General features: G+C 35.7%; 1 protein-coding gene across 1 annotated transcript in view; it reads left to right on the forward strand.

The window, feature by feature from the left end:
- The window catches only part of arap2 (ArfGAP with RhoGAP domain, ankyrin repeat and PH domain 2), a 468,505-nt gene that overhangs the window by 230,000 nt on the left and 218,240 nt on the right, over positions 1–20,265 (forward strand). The window contains exons 10-13 of the mRNA XM_028801993.2: positions 4,756–4,862; positions 12,020–12,219; positions 17,044–17,129; positions 17,608–17,790. Coding sequence (XP_028657826.1) covers positions 4,756–4,862; positions 12,020–12,219; positions 17,044–17,129; positions 17,608–17,790 — 576 coding nt within the window. The remainder of the gene's footprint in view (positions 1–4,755; positions 4,863–12,019; positions 12,220–17,043; positions 17,130–17,607; positions 17,791–20,265) is intronic.

Below are 20,265 nucleotides of genomic sequence, written 5' to 3' on the forward strand. Positions count from 1 at the left end.
TCAAAGATAACAAAACAGCAGTGCAATGTTTTCAGGAGCCAAACTAATTAAGAAGCAGTTTTCCTTAACCAAAATAAACTCAAGCATAGGCAATTTTTTAAAATTTAAATAAGCCGCCACACCACCATCTTAAATAGTAGGCATATGGTGATATAACACATCACATTGGTGTTGGCCATGTGATAGCAACCCACGTAGAAATGAGTACACAATATTGCCAGATACACGTGAAAACATTAACAAATGGCAGCATCAACAGCAAAAAACGACTAACACAGTTGTGGTGAAGTGACATAATTGAAATAGTAATAAACAGTTAAAGAATGCGAGAAACAGAGAACAACAAAAAATACTATATGGAAAATATACAGGTGGCAAAAATAATAAGGTTAACAACAGTAATCTTAGTAGGTTTGTCTTAACCTAGAACAAAGAACTCTAAATTGTTGCACCTAAAACATGAAATGTTTTACTTTATTTCCCTATTTGTCTGTTTGAACTGTACCAGAGAATTTTGAAGCTGAGTCAGCCTCTGTTCCTTTAGATTAAGAGTTAAATTACGGTAAGTGTGGGTAGAGAAAATCTATCTATTATATAATACAATACTAAAATCTGTATGTGTCCCTCAGAGCAATCTGTTTGATCAGTTTTGCTTTGATGTGATTGGTCTGTTTGGCTTTGGTAATGCAATTGACAGAGGAGTTCAGAGTATGAGACACACAAGGAGGAGTAAAGGCATAGGAGCCACGCTGAGAGTCTTCTTCAGAAATGGTAAGTAGAGTATAAAAGCGGACAGGAGGCAAACAAAAGTCTTAAAATGACAGAGTCTGAGAAGCAGGTTTAATGGGCAAGTGATATCAAATATTTTAAAATTTACAGGTAACATGAGATCAAAACCAGTGAACACCAAGAACAGAACTGTTAGGTGTAACAAAAATACATTATTATAATAATAATGAAAGTTAGACTTTAGTAAATTATGAAACTAAGAGCATTGATATGTCTTTTCTCTGGCTTATGTTTATGTGGGCTGCTGCATTGACCACTTCAATTTATTGCATCTCTGAATCAAGTGAACTAAAGAAGCAATATGCTATAACATTGCTTATACCCAAGCAGCTCAAGCACAGATCATTTATTTACAATCTGCAATATTGCATTTGCATTTGAAAACTAATTTAACTACTCTCAAAAATTTTATAGGAAAATGTCTAGACCAATTTAGATTCCTTTTTTATTTAGCAAAAAGTACTGACTAGAGAGATTAAAAGAATAATAATAATAATAAAAAACATTTATGTTTAAATTGACTTTTTATAATTGCAGTTCCACTTTCCCTTTGTGAAATAGCCATTTTTATCTGATTATACCTGACCATAGTTTCTAATTTGAGTGAACTTTGTTGTAAGTAATTACTTTTCTCTTATTTACAAAGAAATCTACTTATTTTGGAAACAGGGACCTTATTAGAACAGACACTTTAAGAACACATACTTTGGTTTTGCAAAACACTTTTTTATAGATCATGTCATGCACGTCTGAACCATACCTCAATACTATAACTTTGGCTATGTTATCCATCTAATATAAGCCAGTTTAACTTTACCATGCTTTTATGTCTGCTTTTCCTATTTTTTTGTGAATCTAAGTACCAGGTGGTAGCTTAGGCTTATTGTGTATATATTGTATGCTGTATTGATAGTACAGTGCATGGTAGTATTGCATCTGGAGGTCTGTAGAGGTACAGAAGGAAAGTAAGAAGCATTAAATACCTGATAAAACAAAAGTCACTGAGTGTATTGGGAATAGATAAACCCTGTTTCAAGGTTTGTCTTTCTTCAGAGACATATTGTCATGATTTGAACCTATACTGCCCAGAGAATAAGAATAGATACAGTACTGAACAATGACTGTAGAAGTGGGCCTGACCTTTTTCTATTATCATTGCTTCTTGTGACTTTAATCACTTTTATCTTTTTTCATTCCCTTCTTTGTTTATAATGCTAACATTTTCTGTTTGTTTCTGTTGGTGGAAATGAACTGCAGGCTGGAGTTCTGTATTTGTTCTTCATAGTTTAAGGTCTTTTTGTTAGCTTTGGAATTGAAGCAATTACTCATTTGTGCTATGTAGTTTTGAATACGCTGTACACATTGAGTAATCTGTAACTTTTCTCTGTCCCTTACAATTTCTAAGAAATGGTTCATAATGAACTATGTATAAGACAGAGGTCTTGTTTGTGATGTTCAGTGTCATCTCCAGACAAAAGAGCAGCTTCAGCAACAGACTGCTCTCACTGTCCTGCTCCACTGACAGACTGAGAAGATCGTTCCTCCCCCAAACTATGCGACTCTTCAATTCCACCGGGGGGGGGGGGGGGGGGGGGGGGGGGGGGGGGGGGGGTTGTTTTTTGGGGGGTTGGGGTAAACGTTAACATTATAAAAAGTTATTGTCTGTTTTTACCTGCATTATTACCAATCTTTAATTTAATATATATATATTTTTTTTGTATTAGTATGCTGCTGCTGGAGAATGTGAATTTCCCCTTGGGATTAATAAAGTATCTATCTATCTATCTATCTATCTATCTATCTATCTATCTATCTATCTATCTATCTATCTATCTATCTATCTATCTATCTATCTATCTATCTATCTATCTATCTATCTATCTATCTATCTATCTATCTATCTATTTTGTGCTGTGTTGGACTTAACTATTAGATTTTAGGCGTGAATTTTATAAACTGTTATATTCAAGACCTTCGTGTCTCAGGATTTACTCTTACATAATTTGGCAATCATGAAAGAGCATAGCTTTCTAATATACGTATCATGAATTGTGGTAAAGAATTAGCACAACTGGCAGAATCACATCAATCCTTCTATTAATACTGTATCTATATCAAATTTCTGTTGCAGTTTGTTATAATAAAAGCCATAGTAGATATTCTTTGCACTATAACAACTTTTCATATTATTTAGTTTACCTAACCATATGTTCCATGTCAGAACTGTTGTATATCATTAATTTTGAACAAGCTTCTTTTATATGTGTATATATATATATAGTGGCAGATGGCTGGGGTTAGAGCGGTGCCTCGGTTTCCCGCAGGGCTCCATGGGAATTGGAGTTGGGGGCACCCCTGTTGGGTCTCGCAATCGCCGCCAGGGGGGTCTGCAGCTGGAACTCCTGAGCCCTTGTGGGCAGTGTTTTCACCACACCCGGAAGTGCAGCCGGAACTCAGCATTCAAGCATCTGGAGCACTTCTGGGTGAATTATAAAAGGTGCCAGCAGCCACCACTCGAGGAGCCAGAATCGGGAGTAGGAGGACGAGGTTGCCTGGGAGGAGTGGTGGAGGAAGAATAGAGTGCTTTGTTGTGTGTTTTATTTGGTATATTTGTGCTTGGGACTGTGTTGTGCCTGTGGGGATTACGGGGAAGACGTTCCCCACAGGTGAAGAAAAATAAATAGTTTATTTATTTTACGTGTGCCTCCATGTCCAGTGTGTGTTGGGTCAGGTGCCTATATAGTGCCTTTTCACAATATATATATATATATTGTGCCCTGGAAGTCAGCACTTCCACCACACCCAGAGGTGCTGGCAGAAGGATTACCAGGGACACCTGGAGTGCTTCCGGGTGCTCAGCTGGCACTTCCGCCACACCAGGAAGTGCCGGTGGAAGTTCATCGGGAGGAACGTGGAGCATGTCCAGCTGAACTATAAAAGGGGCCGCCTCCCTCCATTCGTCAGCTGGAGTCGGGTGGAAGTGGACGTAGCTTGGAGGAGAGGAATGGAGGCGGCGAAGGAGAGGCATTGTGACAGAGGCCTGGACTGAGGGTGCTTAGTGCTGGGGCACTGGGTTGTGTGCTGTTGGATATTCACTTGTAAATAATGTACAATAAACGTGTGTGTGGTTTGGAACCTTCAGTGTCTTCCTGTTTGTGTCCATGCTGTTACCCACAATATTTTTATATATATATATATATATATATATATATATATATATATATATATATATATATATATAATATATTATTATATATATATATATATATATATATATATATATATATATATATATGTGTGTGTATATATATATACACACAGTATATTGCTCCCACTGAGGTCCAGGTATCATACATGGTTTTGAATCCTCGGGTTATTCCTGGTATTTTGTCTTCCTAACACATACCATGGGTGCACATTTAGTTAATTTAGAGATTCTTAATTTGAATGTTATGAGTAAACATGTTTGTAAATGTGTGTATCTTATATTAAACTAACATCCAGTTACAGAGATGCTTCCTTTCTTACACCTAGTGATGTAAGGATAGGTAATGACTTCCCAGAACTTCCACCAATTAAAGAAAATTTAAAACAAAGAAAGAAAAGGCAATTAATGAATCTGTTTGGTCATTTTTTAAATGTTAAAGAAATCAATTGTATATTTTTTTAGACGTTCTGGTTTATAAATGGATGACATTTTTTTTAAGTCTAATACTAAAGCATTTAGTATAGAACTATATGAAAAAGTGGGTACAGTTAACATATTATGTTTCATGTCTAAAGCAAAACAAAACAGCAGTGGTTTATTGGATACTGGCTAACTAAAATTATTGTTCTTAACATTGAATTATTTGGGTTGGCACAGCATTGCTGTCTTAAAGCAGAATCCTGGCCTGGATTGTAAAAATAATAAAGTCAATAACTGATTACTTTTGAAAGACCATTTTTGTATTTTTCTCTATGCAGGATTCCATTACTGGCATTGGCATCACGTGTATTAACCTAAACATAGCTACAGTGACAGATCTTGAACGTAAATCTTTTGAGATTAACACACCATTTAGAAACTTTTGGTAAGTATAATTTATTATATTTTTCAGTCTATGACTAAATCATAAACTGCAGAATATTGCTAGATGATAAAATGCAATAGCTTGTGCTCCTTTAGATGTATTAGACTCAAACTAATTTTTGTTTCATTTTAATCAAAGTTGAAAATATTATTAGAAATGGCCAACCGTTTTCACTTTTGTATTCTGTCAAAGACTCATTTTCTGACCACATATCAATTGAAAAAAAGGTCTGTTAAATCTTTTCCACAAACTCTCTTAAGGCCCACATATAAAATCTGCTTTAGGCAAGGGAAACCATCATTTTTGCTTTAGGGACCTCAGGCTAGTAATCTCTGGCATCCTGGCACTCCTAGTTGCATTCAAAGGGAAAGTGACCCGACTATCTTCCATGCTACAGTATTGATTGAAGTGTCCTAATAATACAGATACAATATGGTTGAGCTGATGATGCCTCAAAGTAATAGGATCAGAAAATGGTGACGCACATAAGAAAAACCAAATGCATCAAAGGAGTATGCTGTTAATTTTTTATCATAGTTAAATTTATTTCAGAATAAAAGAAAAGCATTGGAAATCATTCCTTAAGATATAGAACCATAGTTTACAGTACATGTGTACTTTATGAAGACCAAATAAAACCCTTAAAATTTTTAACAGAGGAGCTCATCATAACACTAGGCTCACTCTTTGTCATTGAGAAGTGTGGCCACAGTTAGGCTGCCTGCCTCCCAGCAACCAAGGAAATGCTTCTATTCAAGTACCCTCTTATATTTATGGCAGTACCCTACTGTTTTCACACAGGAATCTTCAGGCCTTCTCATATTGCATATTATGAGTCTGTGTTCTCTAGAGACTCTCTGTAGTCCCTATCCTTGCCCTATGCATTTGTGGTAGTGCCATTACCCATTGCCATCTCTTACAAACTATCCAGTGGTTACCTTATTGCTTTCCAAAATGTATATTTCTGTTAGTCATACAGAAGGCTATAAAAAGATGCAGAAAATTGTGTAATCACAAATAAGTTTCTTTGGAAAAATAGTCCAAAAATAGTATTATAAATAGTATTTAACGTCATCTTTATTTCCTTTCTGTAGTGTGACTTGCATATTCAGTAATTGTCAGTAACTGTCAATCCAATTTCACTGTATTTAAAATTTGCCTCTGGGATTTATAAATTACTACTTCCCAGGCAAGTACACAATAAATTGTCATATATTGGTCTAGAAGTTAAATCAAAGTGCATAAGTGTCATTTAATTGAAATTAATTCAACAATGTAACTGAACTGTGCAATATCTATGACATCACCATTTATTCAATGATGTTATTCTCCACAAGCCAATTCTAAGGCTTTTGTTGTATGTACTAATAAAGTTCCTTTTTTATTCCAGCAGATGGTATATAGAACTGCACTATAATGTAACAAGAAATTTTAAGTAAAAAAATGACATGAAACAAAGAAGCTGATAATCCCATTTGAGCCCATTTTTACATAGGGTGAAGTAGACGATCATATGATAGGGGGGGATTTCAAAGTAAGGTCCTTGGAGGCCACCATGCCCTCTTTATAGCTGTTAATGGAATTTGTTATTTATTTACATGATTTATTCTGCATCTCATTTTGCTACATTAATGAGGGAAGATCACCAGAATGTTTAATGGATATGAATGAGATTAATATTTCCTATATCAGTCTTTTTATTTCCTATATTTTTCTGTTTAAATTTTCATTCATTAAGTCTCTGGCCTCATTTATATGGCATTTGCTATAGGATTCCCAACAGCAATGCTAAATTTACAGTGTGCTCATTATGGTAATGAAAAGTACAATGCATTATACTGCTATACTACTACTACTTTACTTATATGCATTATATTATATTTAAATAGATGGCACATTGCAAACATTAACACTGATTATGCCCCAAATGTTTATACCAGACAGACTGAAATTGGCTTATATTATTTATGACAGCAAAGGTCAATTTAATTGGGAACTGCAGTCTTTAAAACATGAATGGAAATGTTGGTATGTTAGTTACCTGAAAAATATAAATAGTTTGTCAACAGCTTCTTCAGTTAACTTAATAACTGTACTGTGGATTCATTTAATAATTCATTTGTACCAATTCAAATCAATAGTTAGATGCATATTAGAGGTGGCACGGTGGCGCAGTGGGTAGCGCTGCTGCCTCGCAGTAAGGAGACCCGGGTTCGCTTCCCGGGTCCTGCCTGCATGGAGTTTGCATGTTCTCCCCGTGTCTGCGTGGGTTTCCTCTGGGTACTCCGGTTCCCTCCCACAGTCCAAAGACATGCAGGTTAGGTGCATTGGCGTTCCTATATTGGCCCTAGTGTGTGGGTGTGTGTGTTCCCTGTGGTGGGCTGGCGCCCTGCCCAGGGTTTGTTTGTACATACAAACAAGGACGTACATGATCCAGGAGATTGTGAGGGTGTTAAGATATCCATGAGTTTTTAACGTAGTTGATGAGGCAGAATGATGTTAAAAGCACTGAAAAAGTCCAAGAACATTTTTCCTGACTGTGGTGCTGTCTTTGTCCAAGTGGGAGTAGGCTCTGTGGAATAGGGGTGGGCGGTATGACCAAAATTCTATATCACGGTATTTTTCTAAATTATCCCAGTTTCACGGTATTCGACAGTATTTTTTTCCCCATGCATGAGTGGATGTTAACCATATTTTCCACTGCAATTACTGGCCAAGAATAACCTATTCCACTGTCAAGAGTATTGTACATTGTACAAAAAAAACCATTTTAATGTGTACACAAGTATTAATACAGTTTTGCATTGCCCCATAAAGTGATAGTTTTCAAGGGGGTGGCACTAATGGAGAAGGCATCACATTGCATGACAGATGCAGTCAAAATATAGAACCTTTTTATTGAACAAATTTTGCAAAAACAAACTATAATTTTGACAACATATTTTCAACCATACGAAGAGGCATTTAGACTTAGTAAAATATCCAGAAGTGCTTGTCAAAAATTGTATTGCACCGAATATGTCTTAGAAAAGGAATAAATAGTAAATATAGTAAATATTTTTTGTAAACCAGCTACACTTTCTGTTAATGTTAACAATCTCTGTCCACTGACACGTTAAAGTGACTTTTTAAACAACTTTATCATCATTAAACTGCATAATATTTAAACTAATAAATAATAACAATAAAATAAATAATAGTATTATTACTGATAGTTGCACAGTTACTTCAAGACTTCAAGCCCAGGTGCATTACACAGTATTCACTAAATTAAAATAAAATACAACAAGTGCAACTTGGTGATGACATCTTTACCAGCTGAACCATCATTTAGGCAAACTGCATTAATATGGACCTTGCTTCAAGCTAAGCTATACTGGGAAGAAAAAAACAAACTATATGTCGAGAACAAAGTCAACATTTCCACTTTATTCTCGCTGTTTATGTCGAGATTAAAGTCAACATTTCCACTTTATTCTCGTCGTTTATGTTGAGATTAAAGTCGACATTTCCACTTTATTCTCAAAGTTTATTTCATAATTAAAGTAGAATGTTGTAAACTAAACTTCTTCCTAAAATCAATGTTTAATCAATTACTTAATTTACCCCGTCATAAATTAATGCAGCACATTAAATGCTTTGTGTTATGTTCCCCGACCCAGTGGTTAATCACTACGCTTCTTAAACTGACTTTCTCCGCACTAAGAGAAGACAGCGATCACCATACAGAATCCATTCACTTCATGATATTCCTGCTTTCTGAAAATTTAGAATGCTAAGATGAATACTTGATATCATTTTCATGATGAAATGCATTAAAGCAGGTATTACACATGCACGGTAGTGAGGCGGTAGTGCTGCTCCCTCACAGTAAGGGGTCCCCAGGTGTATGTTCAGTGTGTAGAGAACTTTATGGCAGGTGTGACGAGGCTCCAAAAAACTGGATGTATGAATAGCTATTGCACAGGTTTAACTTAAATATTGTGTAAATGTTGGGTTTGTGATCTTCTGGTCGGAGACACAAACACAGAATTCAATGCATGTTCTTCTGAGCGGGCTATCTTTATTGCATGCATGCTGTCTCTATCTGACGTAGGCTACCAAAACCCCAGTTCCTATCCTTCCTTTTTCTTTCACCACATAACCACATAACCAATCACCACACGATAAACGTCTTTGTGAAATTAAAACTAGTTTTAAACTTAGCCCATGGAGTGTTCAGAACTTTAAAAATATCTTCGTTATACATGTTTAATTATGCCATCCATTCAGAGTTGCGCCCATCTCTGAACGAATCACTTAACACAAAGCATTTAATGTGCTATATAACTTATGACGGGGTTTGAGAAAATCTAGTAAATTAAATATTCATTTTATGATGAAGTTTAGTTGACGATGTTCTACTTTAATGACAAATTACAAGAATAAAGTCAAAAGAATATATTCTCGTCATAAGCGTCAAGATTAAAGTGGAAATGTCGAGAATAAAGTCAAAATGTCGTCACACTATTACACAGTACCCAGGTACATTACACTGTATTGAAAACAAATAAAACAAGTACAACTTGGCTTGCAGTATTATCCAGTAGTATAGAAACAGTATTTACACATCTGACCTTTTAAAACTAAAGCATCTCCAGGCGACAGACGTGACTGCTTTTTTTCGGCTCTCTGTCCATTTTCACCGCGCGGCATACCTATGCTACCGCCCACTATTTGGTGATGTAGCAGTGAAAAAGAGCCCTAGTGCAACAAATCTGTGTTTAGTGGTGTAGCAGTGAAAAAGGTCACTGGAATGGCCTTTCTTTGGTACTGGGACCATATAGGATGTTTTCCACAGCTGGGGAACCTTCTGCAAATTCAGGGAAAGTGATAACAGAGAAGGGCTTTGGGAAACACTTGTAAAACTCACTTGTTCTTTACCTATGTTATTCGTTATTTTGTTCATTATTAACTAAGATTGATTGTTTTCAGGAAATGCATCCCTGATACCATAATGTTTTAAGTGTTTTTATTTTTGCTTTATTGATTAAAGCAGAAATACTCATTGTCCACATATATTTAAACTTGTCATTATTCTTTTAGTCATATGTTTTTGTGTCTTTACATACCAGTCTGAACTTGTTCCAGTGAGAAATTTCCTTCTTTTATAATGATTTTTTCTTTGGTAGTGTTCAGGTGAATTTAGCTGTCTTTAGATATGCTTGTTTTGTTAAAATCTTGCACTGCAATGGCCATCATCATCCTGAATATAGTTATAAAATCTAAATTGGTATTTGAGGTACATTTCCAGCTAGCACTGCTACAGACAGATGCAATGAATGCCTCTTTCATTTGTAATACAGTATATATATTAGAGGCTGTCCATTGATTTGATGTAGCAGGTAAAAAGAAGAACAGGTGTACCATTATAGAATATTTAAATAGTATTTTTAAATTTGAATGTAGGACCAACACTGATACAGTAAAGTAAGTCAATGAAGTATTTAGAGCCACATATCACAAAGCAACAAGCCAGATTACCTTATAAACCATGAATGGCAGATTCCTAGTGTCTGGGTTGCTGCACAAAATGATTCACTTCGCTAGAATGAAGCAGTCATTGTAAAAATGGTAAAATGAGTAACATTTCTTCTTCACTATAGACCAGACTACCTTGTCTTTTACTAGGCCCTGTTTCCTATATCAGACCATTTTCATGTGTCATAATTTATCCTTCTTTATACGTATATCTTCCTTGGCCCCCAAGTAAACCCCTGAAAAAAATTAAGTTGTCCAAAGTATAGCTTTATTGCTTGGTAACTAGCCTAAGGGATTACCTGTCTCTCCTTTTTCCAATATCACAATAAACCTATGCTAGAACTTGAGCACATATATCTTTCAATGTAGTATCAAAATGCATCTCAAGTGTTCTACATGTCTTTTCTTCATTAAACTAAAAGTGTATTCTGTATCACTGGCAGGGAAAACAAAGGACTGAAAGACAATTTCCAGCAACATTTTTTCTTTCAAACATTGCTTCTAGGCATTGCTGCTCTAGTGATTTACAAATATATTTGCCATTCTAAGAAATGAATGTGGGAAATATCGAAGGTGCTTTTTGTAGTGCTTCACCCTTTAACAACTATAATCAATATCCTGCTAACAGTTAATAGACATAACGGCTAAATTATATTGTAGAAATGTTTTTTTTCCCTTATGCAAATCCTATTCTTTACTCCTGGGAACATTCCTGGATACATAAAAGTGAAAACAGCATGTTAAGCATAACAGGTCCCGAATGTGTTTATTTATATATTTATTTTTTCAAACCAGTCATGCTGTGTACAACCTTCATGTAGTCTTCAGCAATCGATTTAAAAAGTTATATATACTGGCAGTATTGTTGGTATGTTGTTTTCTATGAGTATTTTACAATATTGGCTACACTACCTAACTGATGCTACAGAAAATAGTAATGTTTAAATAATGTGAAATTGTATGTAATGTTTAAGGATTATGGAGGTACCTTTTAGTCTACTATTTGCTGTTTACTAGCTAGTGGTATGCAAAAGATAAAGAAAAAATCATAAACTGTTTACCAGTGAATGTCACCACCATGATAGTTAATGCATATTTAATTGTACAATGCAGAAGTATACCATTGCCTTATTCAGAATATGAAGCCCATTCTGAATTTTTAGCAAAACTTTTTTTATGTGCTACAACAAACTATAAGCTCTTTTATCCAATTTTTTAATTATACTCTTACTGACAATATGAAAACCAAATGATTGAACAGATCACCATGGAAACACATAGATCTGTTTTAAAGTTAATGCAATAAATGTGTTGTAGTCTGATTGCATGCCAAGCACAGACTAATGACTGAAGGATTGTCACAACTCCTGACAAAGGAGCAGCTTTGGCAACTGATTTACGGCTGTTTATGCCTCTGATTGATGCTTAATTTCTGTGTTCAAGGTTTACAGGCTGGTTTGGAGAGAACAGTAAAACAACTTTAATGAATTTAAAAAGAAATTAGTTGGCACTTGCTAATATGAAGACCATGCAGACTTGTAAGGTTCACCATGTTAAATGTATACAACAGATTGTACATAGTGCTTAATTGGTTGCAAAATCAAATCAATAAAGAAAAAAAAAATCAATTGTTACAGCTTTACAGTGGAGTCGGAAAAAGAGAAACAGGAGTGGATTGAAGCAGTCCAGGAATCAATAGCAGAAACGCTCTCAGATTATGAAGTAGCTGAGAAGATTTGGTTCAATGAATCCAATAGAAGTTGTGCAGATTGCCGTGCCCCAGACCCTGAATGGGCATCCATCAATCTCTGTGTTGTCATTTGTAAGAAGTGTGCAGGTAATAAAGACTAAACTCTTTGAAATGGCATTGCTCTCTGACTTAATATCAGCTTTCTTCCTCTGCTTGCTTTCAAATCACATCTAAAATATGACCCAAGTGCAAACATCCCTTGACATCAAAATTAGCTTTACTTCAACCTCTCTTCTTTAATATGCTGTCTGCATTCTGTGGGCTTGAGTGACAATTACTAGTTATGACTAAAGGGGAGCATTTATAATATTGATGCTGACTAAGATGCACAGTTTTTGTATGGAGAAACGGAGTAGCTTTAGTCTACTAGGCATTTTGCAATATAAACTAAATAAATGTTGGTGCTGGATTAAAAAAATACAATTTTCAGCAGACACCAGCACAGAAAGTGATATTGTATTTTTTACATGGCCATATCATACACACTTTTTATATTTTAAAAGGCATTTTTGAAGGCATGATAATGGTTATGTTTGTCTTTCATTTGCAAGGTTAATTGGGGTTCATATGCAAGATACAGTAGATCTTCTATTAGTCTGAGTGATATACAGAAATTCATCTGTTTTATATTTTATGTATTCTTATAACACACATTAGATTAAATGCGAATTTTCGAATTTCATCTAGAAATTAATGATTCTTCATGTGTTGTAAGTCTTCAAATCTTTAGGCACAACTACAAACTGTTTCATCTGGAAGATTAACACCACTTCTGTTATTAAGAAGGCTTAGCAGCAGTTGTACTTTTTACACCAATTAATGAAATTAAATATGTCCCAGGCCATCCTAGTTCAGTTTTACAAAACCATAATTGAAAGTGTGATCACATTCTCCATTGTTGTCTGGCTTGGTTCAGCAATAGTCCACTTTTACAGCATGTTTTGAGGTCTGCTGAAAAAATATTTGGCTGTGCTCTTCCATCTGTTTCAGACCTGTATGCATCTAGTGACATAAGCCATGTTTAAGGATCACCACAGACTCAACTAACTTAGGTCATCAGTTGTTCCAAAAATATACTAAAACTAATAGACACCTAATCAGTTTATTTCCCAGAGCTATATCCCTTTCAAACCAATAATTTAGCCTTTGTTTCTCACTTATTTGTGTGTTTTTTAATACATTTTGAAGAGTGAAGTGGTGGCTCTGAGGTTAAGGATCTTTGTTGGTATCTGGAAGGTTGCTAGTTCAAATCACATTATTGCCAGAAGAGATCCAACTCCATTGGGTCCTTTGAGTAAGGTACTCCAGGGGCACTGTACAATGCCTGACCCAGCTCTCTTATCTCCAAAGGTCATGCAAAATGACAATTTTTCCTTGTGGATTAATAAAGTACATCAAAATTAAAAAAAAATACCATGTGAGTATGTATGTATGTATGTGTGTGGATGCTTATGTGTACGCTATATACATTTGCACATCTCCTTTATAATAGCACTATTCTGCAAATTTAACTTAATTTATTTGTATGTGATATTGTTCTATGTTATAAACAGCTGTGCAGAAAAGGATAAATTAAACTCCAATCTCATATCTTTACTTAAATTAAAATTTAAAAGCTGTTCCTTTGCCCCTCAAATCAGCATTAATTGTATCCTGATTTTTAAAATCTCTTTTATAAGATCTACAGTGACTTCCTTGCCCCTACTTTAATGCAGGAGTTTTCTGTGCTGGTGAAAATATTTCTGAGTTTAACAGTGGTAATATATTTCTGGGTAGGGGCATATAGATGTAGATATTTTGAAGTCTGTCTATTAGCCACCCATTGTTTACCACTCTCTCCAAAATGTGTTTCTTGTTTTTCATCTTATTAGTCCAATTGCTGTGCAGCAACCATCACCTCTTGAGGGTTCTTTATGACAAGAGTACTTGCACAACTAAGAATAGTAAATGAATGCATATAGTCTTCCAAAGAAGCAATTGTCTTTTATTTACATATTATCCATCCATCCATCCATTTTCCAACCCACTGAATCCGAACACAGGGTCACGGGGGTCTGCTGGAGCCAATCCCAGCCAACACAGGGCACAAGGCAGGAACCAATCCCCATTATATTATGTTAAAATGAATACCTAATGTACAGTTGAAGCAACTTTAACTATTCATCCTATTTTGGAGAGAGCTGTTAGGCTCACTGGTCACCTTACGCTGCTTTCAGAGGTGCAACGCTTCATGTGATGCTTCCCCTCTTTGTGCTCTGCTGTGATTCACATTATCTAAATTTTAGAGTGTATGAAGGTGGCTCATTTAAATATAAGATGCAGTGCATGCTACAAATCCTTAAGTAAGCTTTTCACCACTGACATCGTGCATGCTTCATACTTCTGCATTCTTCCAATTTGTTTCTTGTGTTGATAAAACAATACCTCTCCAATCTTACCATAGTTGATTATTTTATATAAGTATATTTGGAAACTGTTTTGAATAAGAATCATTTTCAAAAATTAGCCTATAAGGTTCCCTAAAGAGATATAATGGCAAACGGGGCCAAAATATGTCCCCAGGAAAGGTCTGCATGCTGTACCTTTCCTGTAAATCTATGCAGGGATAAAAACTGGATTTGGCTGTTACAGATTAAATGTAATGATGTTGCTGTACTTGATAGCAGCACTCTTTTAAACAATCAAAAAAGAACTGTCAAGTAAGTCCATTTATTGTTATGTTTTCTTACAAAGACACAAGCTGATTTATTTCTGTACAAAAATAAATGAACATTTCAATGGAATTGATATTGACAGTCGAAAGCTTTACTACTTTTATCATGTTATTTGAAATGCATAAGTATTCACTTTATTATTTTATTATTTAATCATATAGGCACTCATCTAAAAAACTTTTTGTGATGTTTTTATGATATGAAAATGACAATTAAAAGCAAGAGAAAGTTCAATGAAATGAGAAACAACTTCAATTACCTTTACCAGTAAATATCCTTCAAGTCTTAGTCTTCGCAAGCAACCTTAAGGTTCTTGATCATACCCCCACAATTAATACCAAACACAGACAAGCTTTCAGAGCAGGAGCACAACAGGTGCCTCAGGAACAGGTCATTCAACTTAGGAACTGTAAAATGATTATTTCAAATATCTTTAAACATTCCTGTGTTAGTTATTAATGCTTTATTAATGTCTTTATTTTGGAACACCTATTACTACTAATGTGGATGCATAATAATAATAAAGACATTTTATTTATATAGCTCCTTTCCCATGCACAAGGAGTTTATTCAGACCCTTTTACTTTCTACATATTTTATTGTGCTGTACATTTAATTATACACATTGTACATTTTTGCACATTAGTCTGCACTCAGTAACCCTTAATGACAAAGTAAAAAAAAGTTTTCAGAAAATGTTACCAATTTATTAAAAAATGAAAAACTGGAATTTCTCATTTATGTAAGTATTCAGACTTTTAATTCAGTACTTTGTAGAAGCCCCTTTGGCAGTACTACAAGCTTTACACCTTTGTTAGGACAGTTTATCCCATTTTTCCTGGCAGATCTTCTCAAGCTGCATTAGACTTGATGGGAAGCATCTATAAACTGCCATCTTCAGGTCTCTCCACAGATGTTCTATGAGTTTTCAGTCTACGCTTTGGCTGAGCCATTCAAGGACAGTATGAGACTTGTCCTGAAGCCACTATAGCATTTTCTTGGCTGTATGCTTGTCACGCTTAAGGGTGACACCAGTCTAGTGTTGCTTGCACTCAGGAGCAGATTTTCTTCAAGGGCCTCTAAGTAGTTGGCTCTATTCATCTTTGCTCAGTTGTGACCATTCTCTCTGTCCCGACTGCTGAGAAGAACCCAATGGCATGGTGATTCCACCACCATTCTTCACCTTAGGGATGGCATTATTAGTGCTTGAAGTTATGCACATAGAGTTCAATTCATCTCATCAGACCAGAGAATCATTTTATTTTTGCAGCCAGAGTCCTTTAAATGCTGTTTGGCAAATTTCAAGTGGGAGTTAGCCACTTTACATGTGTGATTGATAGAGTGCGGCCGAAAAGGTTGACTTCTGATAGTTCTGTCCCATTTTAGCAGAAGATATCTGAAGCTCTTTCAAGATGACTATTGGGTTCTTGGTCAACTTCCTGACGAAGGCCTTTCTTGCTCATTTACCTAGTTTGGCCAAATGGCCAAACTAGGAAGAGTCCTGGGGGTCCCCAAGTTAATCCATTTCACAATTATTGAGGCCACTGTGCTCATGGGAGCACTCAAAGGTTTGGAAATGTTTTATACCCTTGCCCTGACCTCTGCCTCATCACAATTTGATTGCAGAGGTTTAAAGAGAGTTCCTTGGAATTCATAGTTTGGTTTTTGTCCTGACATGCAGTGTGAATTTGGAGGCCTTAAATATGGCGATGCGTGTCTTTCTAAACTATGTTCGATTCAATTTGCCGCAGGTAGACTCCAGTAAAGTTCTAGACACATCTCAAGGATGACACACAGAATGCACCTGACCACAATTTGGAGTGCCACGGAAAAGGGTCTGAATACACAAAACTTTCAATTTTTGATTTTTAAATTGGCAAATCTTTCTATAAATATGATTTCACATTGTTATTTTAAGTTGAGTGTAGATTGATGGGCAAAAATTGCAAAAGTATCCATTTAAAGTTAAATGTACAGTACAATAAAGTGCGTGAAAAGTCTGAATACTTTCTGAATCCACTGTAAGTTCAAGCTTTTTTTCAATCCAAATAGTGAGTGTAGCATTATTAAAGGTTAAAAGTGATTTTGCTGGATTGATCCTCATAGTTTTTTCTTTTTTGTATTTCAGTTAAATGCCTATTGGTATGGGCAACAAGATATCACATTTACTTTTCTAACTGAGCAATCTTCTTTTTAGGTCAGCACAAGCTGCTGGGGTCAAATAAATCTAAGATTCATTGTCTAAAATTAGACACCAGTGTTTGGAGCAATGAACTAATAGAGGTAAGATCCACAAAAGATTTGAGATGGCATTCAAGTATTAAAAATGATACAACTTTTCAGTATATAATGATGCAAAAAAAAGAAAACTATAATCTTGCAGGTTGATGCAGATACTATGCTGAAAGACAGATAGATGCTCAGGGAACATTTAATGTATGGTTTCCCTGTGCAAATGTGTCAATTATAACTGACTTATAACTGAAAGTGCCATGGAGAGGAGGAGCAGCATTAGTCATGATAGCATCTAATTTTGCCATTAACTGGCTTTCTTTCATTGAAACCACTGAGTGCAGGGCCAGTCCTGTAATACAGCTGGCTTTTTGAGCAGGTTATTCGTGAGTGGATATTCTTAGTGGTTGATAGTCTTCCAACATACCACAGCATAGAAGTTTGAAAACATCATAATACAAAGTCTTCTGTCTTTAACCACTGTAAAAAAAATGGGTCTAATGTTTGTTAACTTGATTGTTTGGTACAGCTTTTTTTGGTAATAGGTAATAAACATGCAAACAACTTTTGGGCCGTAAATGTACCACCAGAAGAAGTGTTGGACTTTGATGCCTTGCCAGAACAGCGATATAACTTTATCATTAAGAAATACAAAGAAAGAAGGTTCCGAAAGATATTGCCACAAGTGCTAAACCATGAGGAATTAAACAAGGTAATCTGGATATTTATCGATTAATAATAAAACAAGATAATATAGATACTAATTGATTGGTTAGATTGTGCTGCTGAGTACCTTGCTAAGAGAGCATAACCAGAGGCCAAAGTGTGGTCTTCCATTTTGGGAGAAGAAAATAAAGTTTATTGTCAGAAGAATCGCATATTTTTGTGACATCTCTTTTTTTTCTCTTGAGTTGAAGGCTTTTAATATATAACATATAATATAGCATGTAGCCGAGTAGAAGATCCCTGTCAATATGTAATGAATGGTAGAGCCTTTATGTTTCCCCTTATGGTTAACCCAGGTTTTGTATAATAAAACTCTCTTTTGATATGCTGCAGATAGGCTCTTTTTTTCAAACTCCTTGGAAACAAGTTTAGGAAAAGCTCTGTTATGACATGCATTAGTTTCTATATTATTTATCAAATAAAACCATTTGCAAGGAGAGAAGACAATTTAACTCAGTAAGACTAATACAGTATTCCTGATCCATTTCATGGGGTACTGAAAACTACATCAAAATAAAAGAGCAAAAAGTATTCTGTAATGACTTGGGCTGCAAAGAAAAAGTCTTCCACCAAAAGATAATCCCAAACTTGAACATAACATTAAAAATAAGTACAGTTAGGTTCACAAATGTCCAAGGATTCTCCTATGTACATATACTACTTCAGTGTTTAACAATAGTAGCCAAAGATAAACATTCAGAGATTATTTCAATTTTAAGCTACACCATAGAAAAGCTAAGTGCCTTTCCATAGGAGGAAATTTTGTACTAGTAAGAAATAATTGAGTGGTTTCCTGTGGTATAGCAGGTCCACGGGTCAGAAAAAGGTGGACATTTTAATACATTTATGGATAAATAAATATAGCTGGTTGGTGGAGTAATTGGGGCGGTGCACGATTGAGACACAATGCCAACGGAGGCATATAAGAAAGAGCTATCTCTATTCAGATAATTGAATAGAGAAGAATTGTAGAAAGAAAGAAAAAGAAAGAGTTGTTTGAGTTTTAAATATACCTTTATTAAACACAATCAATACAAAAAGCAACAAAACATCAAAAAAAGAGAAAATCCTATGTAACCTATGACTGTGTACTCTGACATACTCCTCATTAGCAATTTTACAAATTACTTTCTTTACACACCACTATTTTATAATAGTTTGCAAATTGTGGGTCATGTTATAAAACTTGTAATCTAAGAAAATTCTTATTTTTAATTGTACCTTAAAGAAACCCAGCAAGTCAGGCTCTCTATCACTCTTAATCTTTTCCTTCCTAGTGACATAAATGGCAAGCTTTGCTTGGCCCAATAAAAAAATTCCTAACCTGCTAACATACTTTTTTGCTCTCAATTAAGCAACACCATAGATAAAAACCTGATCATTAAAACAAACACCCAAACTACTAAAAACATTACCAAGTACAGATAAAAGAGGTTGAATCCTAAAATAGTAAAGAAAACAGTGAAAAACAGTCTCTCTTTGTTGATGTGGAAGTAACCCCCGAGAAAGACAGGAATAGTTCAATCAATCAGTCTTTATTTAGTTACAGATGAGTATGTAGTGTCTTGGAGAGTCTCCTTTCTTTCCCTTTGGTACATTTTCTGAAAACAATGCTCCAAACAGAGGCTCCTCATTCACACCCTGTTTTTTTCGATTTCTTTCTTAAAATGTTCCCCATTTTGTCCTCCCCAATGTTGCTTCACTCCAAATCTCTTCCTTTCCCTGGACTGCTGTCTGTCGTTTCCTTCTTTAGCAGACTAAAGGTCAAGCTGGTTACCGCTCATGGTTTCCATGACAGACTTAACCCGTTGAGTCAGGAATATAACCAGACTATCAGAGTGAAGAATCTCGCCCTCCCACTTAGACGGTGCTTTCCCCGACCGTGAGGTGCTTACCAACTATCTGTTGTTCCCACCCCCCTTTTCTTATTCTGAGTCGCTAAAAAGACTCCGCCTCGTTCCAGGGAGTGTTCTAACTCGGCATTCTCAGCACCTCACTAATTATTTCAAACTTCATGCTGCTCAGTGTCCTTTGAGTTTAGCGATTCCCTAACTGGGAGGTACTTTCCCTTTATACTAAACTTCCACCTCTCCCTTCTAATTCCGAGTCTACTTTGGACTCTTTCTCATTCCAAGAGGCACTGTTATCGTTACATTCCCAGTACCTCTCCCGGACGGTAAAGCACTTGTACTCTACGGTCACCAATCTTGTTCCTTGTGGCAGGAGGGGAACTGAGGCTCATGGCTCCCAGCCTGGGGATGAGCCAATCCTAACTTTTCCTAGAGGTGGTCTCACCAGTCGTAACTATCTCACTGGTCCTCTGTGGATCCCTGATTTAGATTTGGACCCTGAGCCTGCAGCCGCCACCTGTCCCTGTTCGGGCGCCAAATAAACTGTGGAAGTAACCCCCGAGGAAGACAGGAATAGTTCAGTCAGTCTTTATTTAGTCACAGATGAGTAC

Source organism: Erpetoichthys calabaricus, chromosome 5, assembly GCF_900747795.2.
Source record: "Erpetoichthys calabaricus chromosome 5, fErpCal1.3, whole genome shotgun sequence".
NCBI lineage: Eukaryota > Metazoa > Chordata > Cladistia > Polypteriformes > Polypteridae > Erpetoichthys > Erpetoichthys calabaricus.